Source organism: Ochotona princeps, chromosome 20, assembly GCF_030435755.1.
Source record: "Ochotona princeps isolate mOchPri1 chromosome 20, mOchPri1.hap1, whole genome shotgun sequence".
NCBI lineage: Eukaryota > Metazoa > Chordata > Mammalia > Lagomorpha > Ochotonidae > Ochotona > Ochotona princeps.
Window position 1 is genome coordinate 26,934,202 of NC_080851.1, and position 19,642 is coordinate 26,953,843.

General features: G+C 42.0%; 1 protein-coding gene across 1 annotated transcript in view; it reads left to right on the forward strand.

Moving 5' to 3' along the window:
- HIBADH (3-hydroxyisobutyrate dehydrogenase) overlaps positions 1-13,365 on the forward strand; it is a 106,438-nt gene extending 93,073 nt beyond the window's left edge. Inside the window, exons 5-8 of the mRNA XM_004582416.4 lie at positions 1,726-1,859; positions 3,601-3,677; positions 10,514-10,670; positions 12,436-13,365. Coding sequence (XP_004582473.1) covers positions 1,726-1,859; positions 3,601-3,677; positions 10,514-10,670; positions 12,436-12,594 — 527 coding nt within the window. The 3' untranslated portion in view covers positions 12,595-13,365. The remainder of the gene's footprint in view (positions 1-1,725; positions 1,860-3,600; positions 3,678-10,513; positions 10,671-12,435) is intronic.
- The last annotated feature ends 6,277 nt before the right edge of the window (positions 13,366-19,642 follow it).

Below are 19,642 nucleotides of genomic sequence, written 5' to 3' on the forward strand. Positions count from 1 at the left end.
ATACGTTTGTGTATACGTTTGTGTGTGTATATATATATATATATATATATATATAAAATATGCATTTTTCCCTCAACATTTTGAATAATCCTCATATTGTGCCATGACTGTGCCAAAATGTTTAAGATGAATTGAGAATAAGACTGTTGTTAAGCCTGTGTTTCCTTTTGGGTTTCTGATTAACTTGCATAGTGTATGGACTAAAATATTCTTACTGTTCAAGCTTATTTGTTTTTCCTGCTCATTTCAATAGGAATGAGTTACCCATATGTTGTATAAGAAGGAAAAAAATTTCAACTAATACTGAAGTGTGTAAGTGCATATGAGAATAATCAGTCTACATATACAGGAGTTTTATTCCCTTTGGAAAAGGATCTTAGCATCTCAAAAGCCTGTTTGTTCATGAGACAATGAGCCAGGTGTATTTCCTTCTAGATCTCATCTGCAGGTAATAGTCACTGAGTCAGCAAATGAGCCAGATCGCCAACCCAAATTTTAACAGCAGACCCTGTGCCTGCTTCTAGGACTGTCAGGGCCCAGCTTAACTTTCTTTCAGTATTTTCTAAGGAAATATTAAATATTTTAAGTATTTTGCATTAAGCAAATCTGCCAAATGTATTAAGCATTTTGCAAAGGAATATTAAAATTCACATTTCAAATGTTTCTTTATACAAAGGTACATCAAATAGTTTGTGAAAAGTGAAACTGAAATATGTTTATTTGGGGAAAAATTTTTTTTGAAGTCCACGCATTTTTTTTCTAATCATGAAATTTTTAAAAATTTAGAACTTTCAGATTGTTGAAAGGCAAATTTACCGAGAGAGTAGAAACAGATCTTCCATCCTCTGGTTCACTCCCCAAATGTGCACAATGGCCACAACAGCCAAAGCTGGGCTGGGCCAAAGCCAGGAGCTTGCAGCTGCAGGGCCCCAAGGTCTTGAGCCATTGGGCTGGAGAGATAGCCTAGTGGTCAAAGTCCTTGCTTTGCATGTGCCAGGATCCCATAATGGCACCACTTCATGATCCAGCTGCTCCACTTCCCTTCCAGCTGCCTGCCTGTGGCTTGGGAAAACAGCTGAGGATGACCCAAAGCCTTGGGACCCTGCACCCCCATGGAGACCTAGAAGAAGCTCCTGGCTCCAGATCAGCTTAGCTCCAGCCGTTGCTGCTACTTGGGGAGTGAACCAGTGGAAGGAAGATCTTTCTGTCTGTCTCTCCTCCTCTCTGTATATTTCCCTTTTCAATAAAGATATAAAAACAAATCTTAAAAAAAGAGAGAGAGAGAAAACTTGGGGGTTATCTTCTTCTGCTTTCCCAGGTACACTATCAGGGAGCTGGATTAGAAGTATAACAGCTGGGATTCAAACCAGCACCCATATGAGATGCCAGCACTGTGGTTGGAGGTATAACTTATAATGCCATGGTGCTGGCCCCTTCCGTGAACTTTTTGAAAACCCCTCAAAGAAAGGCATAACTGCACCAAAATGTTTAAAATGAGCTGCAAAGAAGTGTGACAAAATTAGTGTGGCCGTTTTGGTTTGTAATTTACAAACCATGCATGGTACATGGTTATTGAAGTATTCCTAGAAAGATATATAGGATCTCATACAGGTTCTGGATCAAGATGTTTTCATTTGGTTTGAGGATTTTCTGTGATTTTAATGTCTACTTAAATGTCTCAAGAAATTGATCGTTTTTCTTCCCTCTTTAACCCCAATGGTTCAGGTGTAGGAGCTGCTCGGTCTGGGAACCTCACGTTTATGGTAGGAGGAGTCGAAGATGAATTTGCTGCTGCCAAAGAATTGCTGGGGTGCATGGGCTCCAATGTGGTGTACTGTGGAGCTGTTGGGACCGGGCAGGTAACATTTCCACATTCATGACTTGGATTCAGTAACCTTGGCTAATGCTCTCTCCTGTTTGCAGACCACATTCCTAGTCCTCATTCTGTCCAGTCTATGGATTCTGTATTTGCTTAGAGTTTCCTGAAATAACTGGGGACAAGTTACTTTTTTGTATCAGTCATGGTTGGCAGATTTACTTAATTAAAGAAGACATCAGAAGTTACATAATCAAATCTTGGGATGTCTTCCCAGTGCCTACCAAAATCGTCCTTAAAACGCTTCTGTCTGAAAGGCTCATGTTGTCTGAGCTGCTACTAACCTTCAGCTAGTTTTTATTCTATTTGTAGTACAACCAAGAAAAATAGGCTATGTCTTTTAATCTTTTTCTTGAAATCAAGTGATTTTATTTAGGAATATTAGTACTGATCTCTGAAGTCAAGCTAGTTGTTCCTTTGACTCCCAACACATACTCACTGCTCATTCTCCCTATTAATGCTTTTATCCTAATTTAGCTCACTCAAGGTATTGATATTATCTTGGATAGATTTATTGTCCCAGTACCTGTCCAGTTGATCTCCAGGCTCTGTTGATGTTTGCCTCAGAGTGTCTCGCTGTTTGCCATCTTGAGCTTCCCATACATTACCTGATGTGATCTTTTATCATCTCCCACCAGGTTTGCTGCTTAAAGGGTTCATTGGGTCTGTGAATGCCAAAGCTACCACTTTCGCAGCACCATAAACAAAGTGAACTTCACCAGAATGCTTTCTTAACTTTGAAACCTATAGGAACCCATCCCCACCACCCTATCTGCCATAACTCACAAATAGCTGTCAAATTTCTCACCATCTTCTTTTACGATTATTTTGTTTTTATTAGAAAGATTTACACAGTGAAGGAGAGACAGAAAGATCTTCCTTCCACTGGTTCACTCCCCAAGTAGCAGAACAGTTGGAGCTAAGCTGATCTGGAGCCAGGAGCTTCTTCTAGGTCTCCATGGGGGTGCAGGGTCCCAAGGCTTTGGGTCATCCTCAGCTGTTTTCCCAAGCCACAGGCAGGCAGCTGGAAGGGAAGTGGAGCAGCTGGGTCATGAAGTGGTGCCATTATGGGATCCTGGCACAGGCAAAGCAAGGACTTTGACCAATAGGCTCCAGCCCTGGACCTGTTTCTCACCATTCTTAAGACATATGCGTTTGAGTCAGTGTTCTTACTGTTGCCAGGGACATACTGGGCTCTAAAATCTTTAATCCCTCTTACCACACTGACCTTTTTCCTGGTCTCCTTTCCCTCTCTGCCTTGTGAATCCTGCTTTGGCCTTTCGAGATGTGTTTCAGGTTCCACTCCTGCCTTCGGTGCTCTTGTTGCTCTGAACTGCTGCTCTTAAAGGCTGTGCTTCGATTTTACCACTTGCTTCATTTGCTTTTCACGTAGTTTATTCCTTCCAATCAGACTATTTTCTGATTAGATTATGGTCCTAATATTTAAAGAGTAGTTGTGTCACACAAATCAGTATTTTTAGTATACCTGGTCCACAGTAGGAAATAAGGCATCACTGTGGGTTTAGTACTGCATTAAAGGAGACCCCAACTCTGCCCTGGAATAGTGTGTTATGCTCAGAGAGTGGCATGATTGTCCACTCAAGAAAATCAACAATTGAATGCCATTTCTGTTAGAAAGAAACCTGTACAATGGGAATGAAAGACTTTCTGTGAATTATAAACTGAAAATAAAGCTATTTAACATACCCTCAATTCACTTTCAGGCTGCAAAGATCTGCAATAACATGCTGTTAGCGATTGGTATGATTGGCACTGCTGAAGCTATGAATCTTGGAATCAGGTTTGTTAAAACATTTCATATATTGGCAATTTAAAATGTTAAAATGAAAGGTAAACAAATTGGTGCAGGGACATTTTGGAACTTCATTATTGAACTTAGCTTATTGGACAAACAGTAGCACCCTGGAGAACATGGATTCTCTTTGCCATAGTCACTAACACAATTGCACACAATTTAAAGTTATATTATCTTTGTTATATGACTCCATTTCTCCTGTTATGTTGAAATGCAAGAAACACTTTCTCTGTAACACTTAAACATACTTAGGTAGTGTGGAAGACAAATCAGTATAAAACACAGTGTTAATGTGCAGTTAATTCAAGGGTTATGCTACCATGCGACTAGTTTTATGTACCTATTTTAAATACAGTCCCCAAATTTTTCGCTGAAAGTTCTCTCAGTGGTTCACAGGATAAAGTAGATAGCATGCATAAAGCTGCAGTTCATATGCGCAGCGGTAGCTTGCCTGTGGTTCAGCTGCTTGTGGTTAGCTCCATCTTTCCGTTAAACTATGATGTCATTCGTACTTTGCTTAAAATGATGTGGTGGTTTTACTATAGGTGCTTATGTTTTAGATTGCTTAAGGTTAACATCTTAATTTTAGCTTTTGGTCTTTTGGGTTTAGGAATGATTATATTATATATGACTAATCATCTGATTATTTTAAAATAGCTTATATTTTATGAATATAATATACATCTCTTTAGAAAATGCTTAATGAGCAAGATGTTTTAGTCATATTTTCTTCACATTCCCTAATATATCACAAGGCAAAGTGATGTTTGGTCTCATAGCTTTTGATAAAAAGCAGTGAAATGAGCCAAAGTGCCTGAGATATTTTTTAAAACATGGTAATGGATTCACATTTCCTCTTAATTACCATATCAAGATGCTGTTGTTTTATTGAATTGCCCTTGTCTCAGATGTTAAACTATCTTGACCTATTAAGTTGTCATGTTGTAATTGAGATAAAAGAGGAATTTGCTTTGCATCAGTGCTAATTGGTTTATCAATATCCTGTACCATTTACATTTTAAAATTGAATGTCTATAAGATGGTAAGGCATATCTGTATGAAGCACTCATAAAGTAGTAGTGTGTAGGGAGCTCTGCAGAGGGTCAGGTGTATTCACTCATCAGAAGATACTGTGGCCAGTGTCAGATGATGGGTCACTTACAATTGAAAAAACAGGTTACTAATAACTTGTTTTCATGTCCATTCTCCAATTTTATAGAAGAGAAAAATGTACAAAATTAGTTGATATTGACAACTGGGTTCGTGTACAGGTAAATCTTTATAACTTTATTTTTAATCCTCTGCATATGAGTACAAGTGTCACAAAAGGTGAGAGACCAGGTGAGCCTAGGTTGAACCTACTCAGACCCTCTCTGCTGCACCAGCATTCTCCATCAGCGTGAACTACGCTCGGCTCCCTCTCCTGAGCAGCCTGTAGCACCATGTGCCTTTGGTCCCATGAGGTATCTACTGACATTCTGAGAGTAATTTCCCGTCAAAACTCTTACTAGGTGATTGTTTGCCCTTCCACAGTGAGGTTTTGTGTAGGATAGGTGCTTGTGGAAGTCCTACTCAAAACATCAGCAAATAAAGGCAAGAAAGTCAATTGAATAAAATATACATTATCAAATGAAAATGCTTGGTTCTTACAGTGGCTTATTTTAAAGGAAAAATGAAAAGTGATAAGATTCCAAATAAAGACATCAAGGGCAGAGACAAATAACAGTGTTTCTCATTTTTGGTTTTGATTGCATGTGACAAAAATGATATTTAGAATTAAGAAACTTAAAGGTTGAACTTTTATGAAGCCACGTACATACTGGTATATATGTGATATGCATAAACTAAAATAAATCTTAACAGTCTGAATGTAAGTCAGAAACTCACTAGTTTTATCTAACTGGTAAAATAATTTATCACTTTTAATGATTCAAATTGTAGTAATAAATTGCTTATTTCTATAACATTAGGATTTTATCACTTTATCCTATAGAGGTTCAGCATGGTTTGAAAGCCCTAAAAATGAGGGCTTCTGGTATTGTCTTTTCTGTGTGGTTTACAGGCATGGTTTAAAATGACAGGATTGTTCTCTAATGGAGTACAGAGAGCAGCCACGATTTATGGGGCTTCACAAGATGAAGGAGAAAATTGGCATCAGCAAGCATAAATTCCCACGTAGTAAATTCTGGCCAAATAGTGTGGCATCACAGTGATTCAGCCACATTTACATTCTGTTCACCCTGAAGTGAAATTTTTTAAGAGCATTAATGTCAACATTTAGAGATTGAGTTACCTATTCCTATGAAGTGATCAGTTCTGATTAATTTCATTCTCATAAGACAGTTTATTTTTCCCCCAGTACACCATTTTCTCCCTTTTTTCCCCTCCCTCCTTTAATTAGAAGAACAAAATCTTACAATTTGACCTTCTTATGGACGTTTAGCTCTTTTACAGTGAATTTTTATGCATGTTAGTCAACATTTGAAAATGTTGTTAAAGAAATAAACAGTAAAAATATTGGTACACAATATAGTTTCAGATTCTTTCCCATTAGCCCTTTCTACTTTGTCATTAGGCTCTTGCTTAGGACGCAGATGTCTGGTTTTATGGCCATGAAATCCCCCTTCTTGCAGTAGAGAGGTTTTGTTGTTTGCATCACATGGAAATAATGTTGATAACGTGAATTTCCCTGTTGGTTTTTGCTGCTCTGTGCATTGATTTTTTTGTGTGTAAATATTTGTGGTAGATAGAGCATGTTATTTTATTCACCCACCGGACCCCAAGCCCAGGCTCCTCCATGCTGTCCTCTACTATCCAGAGGCTTGAAACACTTGGACTTCTGATGGTTGGGTGAGATGAACGATCCTCCCACCTCTCCACCCCTGTTCCTTCAGTTCCTTGATCGTTACCCATAAACACTGCCCTTTGGTTTTGTTTTCTTTTCTCTTCATTGTGCCCTATTAAATACACCAAATGGCAAAATGTTATAGTTAACAACCATTTGACTAAATCTCCTACTAAGTGAATAAAATGCCATTGCCATATTGTCTGGTTGACTGTGAAGTTCACTGCGTCACATGGTTTAAGTTTGGGGATCTGCCTAAATCTGCATTCCAACTTTGACAGTATAGCTTTTCTCATTTATAAAATGACAAAATAAGAGTGCCTGTCCACTGGGTTGCTGTGAAGATGAAATTAGCTAATGCAGGTGGGAGAGTCTCTGTATGTGGTAGTTATTGGTACCTGTGGTTGTGGAGAGATGATTGGTATTGGAACTAAACTGTACTTTATATTTTCTTCATAGCACTTCCCATTAGCCAGTGTTATGTACGTGGTTGTTTGTTGATGACAATCTACATGTAGGTTTCATGGTGGGGAATGGCTGTGGGTGCTCACAGTTGTGCCCTAGTGGACAGTAAACACTTAATGAAGGTTAGTCTGCCTGAAAGTGAGGAGCACGAGGGTGTGAGTAAGTTAAAGTGAGGTGGCATTTCTTTTGCCCCCTTATATTTCTTGAAGATTTATTTAGTTAGTTTTAAATGTAGAGTGACAGAGATGGAAAGAGAGAAAGAGATATCTTCTATCTGCTGGGAATACTCACAATACCAGGGATGAACCAGGCCAAAGCCAGGAGCCAGGATCTGCAGCCACGTCTCGCATGTGGTTATTAGGACCCAAGGGGTTAGGCTGTCATCTGCAGCCTCCCAGCTTGGTAGTGGGGAGTTAGCTGGATTAGAAACATAGAACCCTGGCACTCCAGTATGGAATGCAGGCATCTGAAGCAGCAAGTCAAGTCACTCACTGTGCTATGATGCCTGACTCTGAGTGTGTCTTAATGCACCCCTTCCTGGTGGGTAGCCATAGCCTCTCTTTGCTGGTTGATTTTGTGGTCTTGGCTCCATGCAGAGCACTTGTACGTGCAGATCTAAGCAAGCATTGGTAAGTGCATGATTGATTAAAATTGACTTGATCTTAGATAGTTCATTTCCATATATGTTCCTGTGATACAAACAACCCAGTTTGGTAACCTTATTTGTTCTGTTATTAGGTTAAAACAAGGCATATAGATACTTGGAGATTATAAAGGCAAAAAAGTTTTTGGTCCTGAATACCTTGGTTACAGTTACAAAGGCAAACATTCGGATTGTCTTCAGGCTTTTAAAAATGGTTTATACCTCTTGTTTACTCCCAAAAGTTCATTTAAAATTCTTGTGTTTTGGAGATGAGTAGATTTGACACAGTGATGTTTATTTGAATTGCATTATATATGCGGTCAGAGCAATGAATTCATTCTCTGTTTATATCAGAGAACATTCCAGCAATTGTAAAGTCACATGCATGCATGCTCACACTCTCGAACCACATCCAATGGCAAGTTATTATGGGGACTGACAGATTGTCATCCTTTTGATGGCTTGAGCAGCATATCTCCCGAACAGCCATGGGGCTCTTATGCAGGAAGTATCATATGCTCCCAGCCAATTTACAGGGAACAGCAATAACATTTTATCATGCTTGAGAGCCCAGTAGCTGCTTCCTATTAAACTTGCCCTTTCAGATACCTGTCTTGGATTAATTTGTTGATTTCAAATGGAAACTCAGTCCTCTCCAGTGAAGCATGACGTTCTAGGATAGACTCTGAATGACAATTACTGTGTATTCTAGCTGGTTTCAGACTGTTACAAGCCTTGGGCATGGTGGAAGACAGAGGACTTCAGTAACTGATTTTAATATCATGTCTAATTTTAACTGTCAGTTATGTATGTGCCAGAGAGAATCCTCAGGAAGATGAAATGCAAAGCACTTCGAACTTGCTCTTTTTAATGATACACTTTGCTGCAGAGGAGGGGTGCACAGAGGAAAGTAGAGAAGGAGAAGCCAGCTCAGTGAGGGGTTCTGCCCCTGCGGAAGCCATGGCGCCAACATTGGGTAGGAGCAGGAACGGCTGCCACCTGATTTTTGTGTGTGCCCTTCAGGATGCTTCTGAATCATAACGTATTCACTAAAAAAGGGTTGCCCTTAGTCAGCGCCAGTATATTTCCTGGAAATGTTAAGAAAGATATAGGCTCTTACAAAGTTAGAAAAATGTTTTACTCACCACTTGGAAGTATTGCAGGCAGAGTGGGGAAGGTTCTTGGGAAGTATGGCAGAGGGTGACCTGGGGGATTCCAAATCTGGGACAGCTCCGCCACCCTGAGCTCTAAGTTAGGACTAGTTAGAAGTCCTTCCACTGAGTTTCAAGTGGAGGGCAGAGTGGTATTTTGGGGCCTTTGAAAATATTCCCTCCTAATAAGAGCATGTTAGGCACAAGCAATCTTGACCATTTGTACTGAGAAGATGTACTTGCGATTGCAGCGAGTGAACTATGTAATTTCAGTTATGCCCTACACACGCTGACTGTCCTTCTTGAGTCGTGTGCCACATGTACAGCTAGCCTGATTTTAGCTGCAAGGGGAAAAGAAAGCACCAGTAGCCTACTACACAGGCAACAAACTTGGCTGTTTTTAGAAAAGAATGATTGAAACGCTTGTGTTTCTGTCTGGCCCTCTCCAGCTGACCAGGATATATGACAGGTGATTTAGAGGGACTCTCCCATGTCTGTTAATCCTTGGGAAAACTCAGTCCTTAGAATATGAGCCTAGTCAATAAGTCCAGCTTCTGTACTAGCACCAGAGAATGTTTTCAGTGGCCATGATACTCAGATTTTGAAATGAACATGTATTTCAAACACACAGAGTGAACAAGAACTCAAGTTGTCCCAATGCAATTCATTTTATACTTATCTAAGATTGTCTTACAATCTTTTTTTTTTTCAGAAGAAATTGGTCTTAAGAAAGGCAGAAAGCTTTTATGACAGTTGTTTTATAATGGCCATTTGCATAAAAGAAACCAACAAATTGCTGGGATAAAGTTTCATGTGAAATTCAGTGCAGTGAAACAAAATTGGGCTTCCCAAACTGCATGAAGATCCTCAGACTCAAAGTGCTAGAACATTGTGCTGCTGTTTTTCCTAGGGTCCCTATTGAACAGCCGCTTGGGCTGTCAGCCCAGCAATGGAACAAATGATTTTTCCGCTTGGGCAAGCCTTGTTTTATCAGGATCAATGAGCTTATCAGCAGCTGACCCAGAACCATAATGCACATCTCTGAGTAGATAGCATATGTCACAGTTCTGGGCAGGCTGGCCTCATAAGCAGGATTGTCTAATGACGATTTCATAAATAAAGGAAAGTCGGCAACAAGAAGCAGCTTCTAACAGTAGCTTCTCTGAAGCCTGTTTTGCCACTCAAGGCTCCTCTGTGGCATTTATTCTCAATAAAAACCAACAGAATAAGCACCCACATAAATGCACCCACATGAACTCTCATGATGTATCGTTTGTCTTTCAACATTTCCTTCCAAAATATATCATTTGTGATTAAAATTATGCAATCTAGATTATCATATTGGTTTAAGGTTCTTATGTGACACATAAAATGTCATAATGTCCAAAAGCAAAGAAACCTCTGAGTGTGATAAAAGCGTTTATGCAGCTTTGTATTATTTCTTCTTAGTGGTAGGGTTGTGTAGAAGACTTCCCCTGAATGCAAAATGGCCTAGCTCAGGAATGATCTAGTAATGCCTGATTAGGAATGACTGTAATCAGTGCTTTTTAATTCCTTACAATTCAGAATTGAATTCTTCACTCATATCAGTCTGTTCTGGTTTCAGAAAAACGTGTAATAAATGGAGGAAGAAGATGGAACACCCTCAAAGTGGATCCATCACACTTGACTTGTACATTTTGACCTTTAACTCTTCTTTGTTTTTGACCTTTGACAGGTTAGGGCTTGATCCAAAACTATTGGCTAAAATCTTAAATATGAGCTCAGGACGGTGTTGGTCAAGTGACACTTATAATCCTGTTCCCGGGGTGATGGATGGCGTTCCCTCTGCTAATAACTATCAGGGTGGATTCGGAACAACGCTCATGGCTAAGGTACGGTAAGCACAGAGACTCACCAGGAGAGAGGGAGAGCATGTTTATTGGTGTTATCTCTCTCTGTCTCTGCTCTTAAAGCATGTCTCTGTCCTACAAACCAAAATCAGTAAAGTGATCGACTTTTTCGTTCCTTACCCTTGCTCATTCTTACTCCTGACCTGGATAGGAAGGACAGGCAAAGAATTTTCTTGCATGCTCAGGTTTGTTTGTGATGTGAGCTGCTAAAGTGTTGTTCTTCACCATAAATTTACCTCAGGTTAGCAACTTAGAATGAAAGCAGCAAGGATTTTCTAATTATTCCTAATGTATCAGCATTGCACGTCCACCTCCCTAAAGAAGAAGTATCTCATTCTTGTAATGTGAGATTTCTTGGTACAGCTTCCTGCATCAAAAATCTGTGTAGATTTATGTCTAAGTTAATTGTCACTAGGAAAGCAAGTTGTTGGCCTTCATTTGAGGTCAGCTTTCCCTGGGTTCTCCACTGTAGAGAATCCTCCTTCAGCCAGCCATCAGTTGTCTGCGTGGCACACTCTTCTTACCACCTGACTTTTTTTTTTTCCAATTATGAAAGTAAAAGTACACCTGAGGATACTCTCAAAAGTTCACATAAAAAATAAAATTAAAGGTTGATTTTTTTTTTTTTTGGCACCGAAGGTTCTTACAATCTCTGCCTCTTTTTTGTAACACACGGTTTCATTGCCTTTTTGAAGACTCCTTCTGCCCCTGAAGCTGTGCTGGCACTGAGCTCCCTTCCCTTCCTCCTGGTGAGGTTCCTCTGCTCTTCCTGAGTGAGTCCACTTCCTCCCCCACTAGCAGTCTGGGGCTGTGGACATCACTGCTGCCCTCCTTGCCTTTCATCCCAATGCTCTCCAGTTTGGTTTCTGCAGCTTAGCAACGGTAGGTTTTCTAGTGGGTAAAATCCTGCTTCAGTCTCTTCTAGGAAGTTCAGTAGTCTCCAGCTCCTTGTAGGCTACGTACCTTATCTTACAAGACTGTTGCATGCCTCACCTGAGTCATGTTGGCTTTCCTGCTTCCCTCATTGCTTCAGCCATGCTGAACTCATGTTGCCTCTGCTTTTCTCTCACTTGCAAGTCTTCACAATTGCCCCTTTACATTCTTCCTTGGCCACGACCCCCCTCGTGTGTTTGCCTAACACCTGCCGTCCTTTCCCACCTCTACTCAGCTGCCTCTTCTCTGGAGGGCATTGCCTGCATCCCAGACTCTGCCTCCCTGGCTCCCATGGGAGTGTGTCTGTAAAATTGTATAAATGCCTGTCTCGTCTTTCTGCCTCAATGGCTGAGTTTGACTGGGCTGCAGCTGTCTTGTTCCTCATTGTCTCTTAGCCTCTGGTGTATCTCTGATACACTTTATTCAATGGATGTAGTCATATTTGAAGCTGTTTCCTCATTTGCCATTCTGTTTCTCATCACATTTCATTTAAGAAAATATTTTTAATTTTATGTTAATCTTAAATTTTCCACAGATCTGAAAGCATTGCCACCTATATTCCCACCTGTGTAGTAACTCTTGTGGAGAGTGGGGCTGGAGGGGGCACTCAGAAGTCAGGCTTCATCCAGAGCAGTTTCTCTGGCATGTGAACACAACAGAAATAAATATTAGACAATTACCACAGTGCTTGTGAGTGTATTTTTTTCAGACTTCATTTTTCACTTCTCAGAAACCTAAGTGTTGGGGACCCTAATTCCCAAGTGAGTCTTTCCTTGCAGTCTCAATGTATCCCTCCCACCTTTGTTTGATTTAGGACCTGGGATTGGCACAAGACTCTGCCACCAGCACAAAGAGCCCAATCCTTCTGGGCAGTCTGGCCCATCAGATCTACAGGCTGATGTGTGCAAAGGGCTACGCAAAGAAAGACTTCTCAGCGGTGTTCCAGTTTCTACGGGAAGAGGAGACATTCTGAGGGTGCCCCCAGCTGTGGACACTGTTGGCAGCCAAACTCAACCCTGGAGCCTGCTTCCTAGCTCATCCCACAAGTTACATGGGTTTAATCAAAGGTCACCTGTCTGCTTTTGATTGTCTAGGTCAAAGAAACCTCTAGGATTTTTCAGCCATTTTTAACTACTTAGTCTTTTTGTCTGTTTAGCAAACATGTATTATCTGAAATCTTTTTCTTGGGCCAGCGCTGACGGCCTCTGCTAGCTAACTGAATTGACCTTTTCCAAATCTGATCCCTGAGCATCTTTGATGACACCGTTGAATACTCTGATCTGGATATTTTACTCCACTTTGCGAGTGAGACCAAATGTTGTGTCAACAGAACGAAACCCACATTAAAGGAAAGAACGGAAATGGATGTGAAGAAAGAAGTTTGAAAATGGAAGCATTGCAGATGACTACCTATGTCTCCGCCAAGACGTCTATCCCGTTAGCAGGTGGTGGTGGTCTTGCAGTGACTTTCCAAGGAGTTGATAAAGCAAGAGAATCTGTTGCTGCATGTTTTATAATTTGAACTCAGTTAAAATATACTTTGTGTGTCCTGCTGTTACAATTCTGAATACTCAGCAGATGTTTCATTTCCTTATACATTTTTCCTACATATTTTTGAACTTGAAAACATTGACATCTTTAGAGGTGTTCCAGAGCCAAGGATGATACTTGCTTTAGATAATTATAACATTATTCTAAATATAACCTTATTATTTTGAATTCAAATAAATTTCTATACTGATCATTTTTGGGGGGAGTTTTTGTTTTCTTTCTAGTCATTTGTTGAGCAGACAAGTGATATGACAAGTGATGTTACAGACCAGTGGGAAAGAAGGGAGGCCAATGAAATAAGAGGTTCCTGTGGCCTTTGGCGACCCAGCACCCTGCTGACCCCACCCTTAGTCCCTGAATCGTTAATGTGTCTTTGTTTGGATCTCTTACTAAAGGAATGCAGCCTGCAGTAAGCATAGCATGCTCCAAAGTCACCACTTTCCCCACCTCAACCCTACAAACACTGATGAACCTGGCACAGCAAAGGTACTGCTGCTGCCACCATCATTTTCCTGGTGATAGATGAGGCCGACAAAATCTCCGTCCTCTAGAACATCCATTCTGATGGCTTCTGATGTGATGTGCATGTGTTGAAAGGAGGATGTGACTGACAGTCAAGGAATAAATACATTGTACATATGCAGGTTACAATGACTGAAAGGAAAAATCAAGTGGGGTAAAGGGGTGAGCAGGTGTTAGATGAGATTCTGTTTGAGAAGGTGGCATTTCAGCAGAGACAAGAAAGAAGGGAACAAGCCCTGCAGTTGCCTAAGGAGGGAACGTTCCAGGCATGGGAACAGGGAGCACAGGGGCCCCAGGGTAGGATAGTGTTGAAGATGATGGGAAGCAGCTAGGCTGTGACTGAAGCTTAGGGAAGTCAGGTAGAGCCTTGTAAGCTGTGTTAGGACATTGGTTTTTACTCTGAACAAAATGGAAGGGGGTGCATTTAGCTTAGCCGTTAGGACAGGAGCTACGCCAGACAGGAGTGTGTGCCTTTGACCCTCAGTTCCAGCTTCCCATCCCAGCACAGATGTAGACCCTGAAGTCATTAGTTCTCTGTCATCCTTGTGGGAGACCTGGATTGAGTTTGTGGCTCCCAGTGCCAGCCTGGTCCAGTCCTGACTGTTGTGGCCATTTGAGGAGTAAGCCAGCAGGTGGGAGCTTTCTTTGTCTCTTGGTTTCATTTGGGTCTCCTGGGTGGTTGACAATGACCCAATTACTTGAATCATTGTTGCCTGCTTCTCAGACATGTTAGCAGGGGACTGGATCTGATATGGAGTAGCCAGGACTTGAAATGGCTGTCCCAGGCATCACAAGAGGTGACTTACTTTGCTATGCCCCCATGCCTGCCCTACACAAGTGCTGTTCAAACCTCTGCTTGCTTCCTGTTCATACTGTCATGCCCAAAGCAAGTCCCATAGCCAAGGTCAGAGTCAGCACCAGAGGGGGCTCCATGAAGTGGCCTCCTTCCTAAAGGGTCAGACTGCATGCTGTGTGATGAACAGACTGATAGAGAAGGGTCAAAAGCAAGGGAACACGTTCAGAAGTGAGAGTGATAATCCAGAGGAGGAATGGCAGCTGGCACCACAATCTTGGAGGACACAAGGTGGTCAGGTTGTAAACAGAAGAGCCACTCACTGATGGTTGGGGTTGGGAATAACTCCAAGGATGGCAGCCTGAGGACATGCGAGGAAGGAGATTCTGTTCACCGATTAAGGAGATTGTAGGAGGTTTAAGGGGAAAATAGGAGGCTGAGATGCTTCCTGGCCAGAAGAGAAGGATAAAGGTCTACGAAGTGAGCCCCAAATTACTTGCAGTAGTTGGGAAAATGATGCCAAACAAGCAAAGGAGACCAGTGGCCTGCAAGCCAACTGGTGGCTTGCCTCAGAAGCTGCCAAGAAGCTGAGTGATAACAAGTAATCATTTGGGTTTGACAAACTAGAAGTCCTTGGTAAGTGTTGTGGGAGTATTGGAAATGAAAGACTGAGAGCAGAAGAGGAATTGCAAATGGTGCGGGAAGATACAGCTGTCCCGGAGTTCCCCTGCTAAGGAAAGAAACAAATGGCATAGATACTGGCAAGGAATGTGGGGCCAAAGACAACTTGTGTTACATCTTCAGATGGGAAATTGTACTAATGAAAGGGAAACGATCCAATAAGAACTAGAAATGTGCTGATGCATGGGAAGATCTCTGGAAATAGAAGAAACCAGCAAAAACATGTTAGACTACCAGCATATAACATGGATAGCTTCAGATTATAACAAATTCTATAGCTTTTCAATGTGAAGTAATAAACAGTGCTGGAAAGGACTACTGACCTTCATTCTGGAACCTGCCCTGGCCATTTGCTTTCTCATCCACTAAATTGTCATAAACAAAGTAACTTAATGTTAAATGTTAATTGCTTGGAGACGTGAGAGTAAAACAAGCCCTACTGAATCACGGATGATCACATTTGAAGACAGTGGAACTTTATAAGATACTGCTGCTGGGACTATTGAGTGGTGCCGCCACCATGGGAAGTAGATGGAAAATTCTTCAACATGTGAAACATAAAAAAATCACATGACCCAGAAATCCTGCTGCTAGGTATATAGTCCCCCAAATGAAAAAGCCCCATACCGAAATGTTCATGGTGTCATCATGCTTAAAACCAATCCAACATCCTTCAACTGATGAAAGGTAAACTGTACACAGAAAGATTATTTGACCAGATAAAGGAATAGGGTGCTGATACTTGCCACAATGTGGATGAACTTTGAAAGCATGCCAGGTGAAAGAAACCAGGCACAGAAAGCCATGTGCGGTGTGAATCTGTGGCGTGTGTAATAGGTCCACAGAATAGAAAGCGATGCCAGAGACTAGGGTGTGGTGATAGAGCAAGTGACTGCAAAGAGGGCTGGAGATTCTTCTAGGCTGATGAAAATGTTCTGGGGTTAGTAGTGAGGGCTACACAACTTTGTACATGTATTTTAAAAAATCTCAGTTGTATACTTTTAAATGGTGAATTATGTGCATGTATTTAAGAAGAAAGTTGTAAGTTAGGATCATTCTCTTTTTTTAAAAAGATCTGTCTTTATTTTTGTTTGAAAGAGCAACAGAGGGAGAGAAATCCTGCATCTGCTGGCTCATTTCCCAAATACGTGCCAAAGCTGGGGCTGGGCCAGGCTGAAACCAGAAGTTAAGAATGCCACATGCATGGCAGGGGTTCTGGACATTGCCTGTTGTCTCTACCAGCAAGAAGATGAATTGAAAAAGCTGGGACTGAGAGGTAGGCATTCCAGTATAGGATGCAGACATAGCAGGTGGCAGCTGTACCTGCCTCACCCCAGCACCTGGCCTGATAACTTCTGATAAGTGGTTCTCAGCTTGGGCAGTGTTGCCCTCCAGCAACTCAGGATCATTCATGGAGATGTTTTTGGTTGTCATACTCTATGGCAATTTAACAGGTGAAAACCAAGGAAGCTGACAGATATCCTGCAGTTTCCCCCTCAACAAGAGTTCTCCTGGCCCAAATGCTGGTAAAGGGGAGTCCAGGAAACCTTGCTCTTGGTTTCTGTTTCTCTGGGTCCTCACGCCTGTATGTCAGCCCCCAAGTCCCCCTCTTCTCCAACACACCTCCTTCTGCAGGTTCACAGAATCATCCCTCTCCTACACTCTCCAAAGCCAAATCTAAGCCTCCAGTGCCTGTCTTGGTCCTTCCTGCTTCTTACTAAGGCACTTCAGTTTCTTTGTAATTGTTCTTTATTTTTTAAGTAGACAGTTACCATCCACTGGCCTATAGCCTCTGGGGTGGGGCTGGGCGGGAGCCAGGAAACCAACCCAGGTTTACCATGTCAGTTTTTGAATCCCTGCCCCTGTTTACCAGCATGTGCATTAACAGGAAGCTGGAGTGAGACGTCATGTGGATGTTGCACCCTGGTACTCCAGCATGGGATAAGAGCATCTTAGCCACTAGACCTAGTATGCACACAATCTCTTTCAGCAACTTTGTTGAGGTAGACTGTGCATACAATGAAATTTTCTCAGTGACTTTTGGTATATTGAAAGTTACCCTCACTTCCCACAACTCAGAATGTTTCCATTGGAGCCAACAGTTATGGCACAGCAGGGTTAAGCCATGGTCTGCAGCAATAGCATCACATATGGGCACAGGCTCCTGTCCCACTGCTCCACTTCCAATCCAGCTTCCTGCTAATGTGCCTGAGAAAAGCAGCAAAAAATGATCAATTGCTTGGGTCCCTGCACCCACATGGGAAACTGGATAGAGCTCATGGCTTTGTCCTGGCCCATCCATAGCCATTGTAACCATTTAGGGGAGTGAACCAGCAGATGGAAGACCTCCCTCTCTATAACTCTGACTTTCAGAAAAATTAATTTCTTGAAATAATTTTCATCACCCCTTCCTTCAAATCCCTTGGCTCTATCTGCGGTCACCCTCTCATCACCCCTTCACCTCAGCTGTGTCTGGATTTCATACCTGCTCCTTAGCTACTAGTCAAGTTCATATCCAAATTCATCCTTCACACTGCCTGGCTCAAGGGTGGTCTTTCGAAGCTGAAATCTAATCAGTCCTTTCCTTTCTAAAGTCATTTAATCTAGGATGCAGTCTGACCTCCTGTGTGTGATGTTCAAGGCCCTTGTGTTCTGGTTCCTGTTTGGCCCTCAGTACCTGCCATTTTTCAAACTTACCATGCTTCTCAAACCCCAACTCTTTGGCACAGTGCCATTTCCTTGACTTGAACTGCCCTCTGCCCCTTTGCTGGTTGACCATCCTGGGCATCTGTCTTCTAAAGAGCCCTCCTCAGCTGTTGCAGGCTGTCTTTCGCTTCCGTTTCTATGGCTCCAGGTTGATCTGTCTCGTCACAGGGCTTACTCTTTACGTTTTTGCTGCTTTGCTCATCTCTTCCACATCCATCTCTGTGCTCTCTCAGGGTTGAGAATGATCCAGCTGTTGAGTTCAGCCCCTGGCACTGAATAGGAGCTTGACAAAATGAGTAGCAGCTTGCAGAATTGCACTTAACATTTGGTGACCTACCAACTGTATACAGCTGTTTCTTCTTAAAAGCTTCTTGCTCTGAAGACCGCATATCTTACTTTGTGTTATAAATGGACAGTTTATCACACAACTGCCTGAAAGTTCTAGCATAATGTGGATCTTTGTATTATGGGGTTATTTTGTATAAAGTGTAGCTTACACGGTTAAAACTGACTGAAGAGGGGCAGGTATTTGGTCTAACGGTTAAGACTCAATTAGGACTGGGTTTGACTGGGTTTGACTCCCAGGTTTCGCTTCTGACTGCAACTTCTGGCTGATGCAGGTTTTGGGAGGCAGTGCTGTTGGGCTCAACATTTGGATTCCTGCTGCCCACGTGACCTGGATTGAGCTTCCAGCTTCACTGTGGGCATTTGGGGAGTGAGCCAACAGATGGGAGCTCTGTCTCTCCGCCTCTCAAATAAGTAATACTTTTTTAATTACAAAAAAAGGGAGTTGTTGAAGAAACTAGAGGGGAAAGACTAGCAATTTGGATAGCAAGTGTAATCTAACCTTTTGAGTACTTTAATCATTGGCTTGCATACAGATAAAGCATGTGCCTATTTCCCATTATGATGCCTAGTGGTTCCCAGTATAATGTCTTAGAGAACCTGCTACATAACTTGTGCAGAAGGTAACTCTCATAATAGCTCAGGTTGGTTTGCTCTCTTGCTAACCTGACACTGTTGGAATGGAACATATGTTCAAGCACAACTTGGTGCAAATGGAAATGACCGCTCACTAGGCTTGCTCCTTGGAACTTCTCAGTGTACAGATTTGGATCTCAGTTTGTTGTCTTTTTTAAAAAAAGATTTAGCCATTTTCCCTTAAGATGTAGATTTACAGAGAGCAGGAGAAGCAGAGAGAAAGATCTTCCATTCACTGATTCAATCCCCAAAATTGCTACAGTGGCTGGGACTGAACCGATCCTAAGTCAGAGGCCAGGAGCTTTTTCTAGGTCTCCCATGTGGGTGCCATGTCCCAAGGGTCATCCTCTGCTACTTTCGCAGCCATAAGCAGGGAACTGCATGGGAAATGGAGCAGCTGGGACACAAACCAGCACCCATATGGGATGCTGGCAGTTGGAGGTGGAAGATCAGCCAGTTGAACTAACACACCAACCCTTCAACTTTTCTGAGTGATCAGAAATATGCGGGATCTATCTGCATTGGATGGAGGAGAAAGGTAACTGAGCAGAGAATGTGACAACTTTACTTATGCATAGATTCCTCCCCATCCCCCAGGCTGCTGCTCAGGAGAATAGTGTGGGTTACTCCCACCCTCAGCTGCAGAGATTGCACCCTTGGGCATTTTCGAATAGCCAGTGGGGCGTAATTTACCTGCATGCAATTTTTTTAAAGGAATGTTTCAGTTCAGTTGAAGAGGGAGCTTAAGGACATCATATGGATTTGTAATATTCTGTGCAAGGTGTCA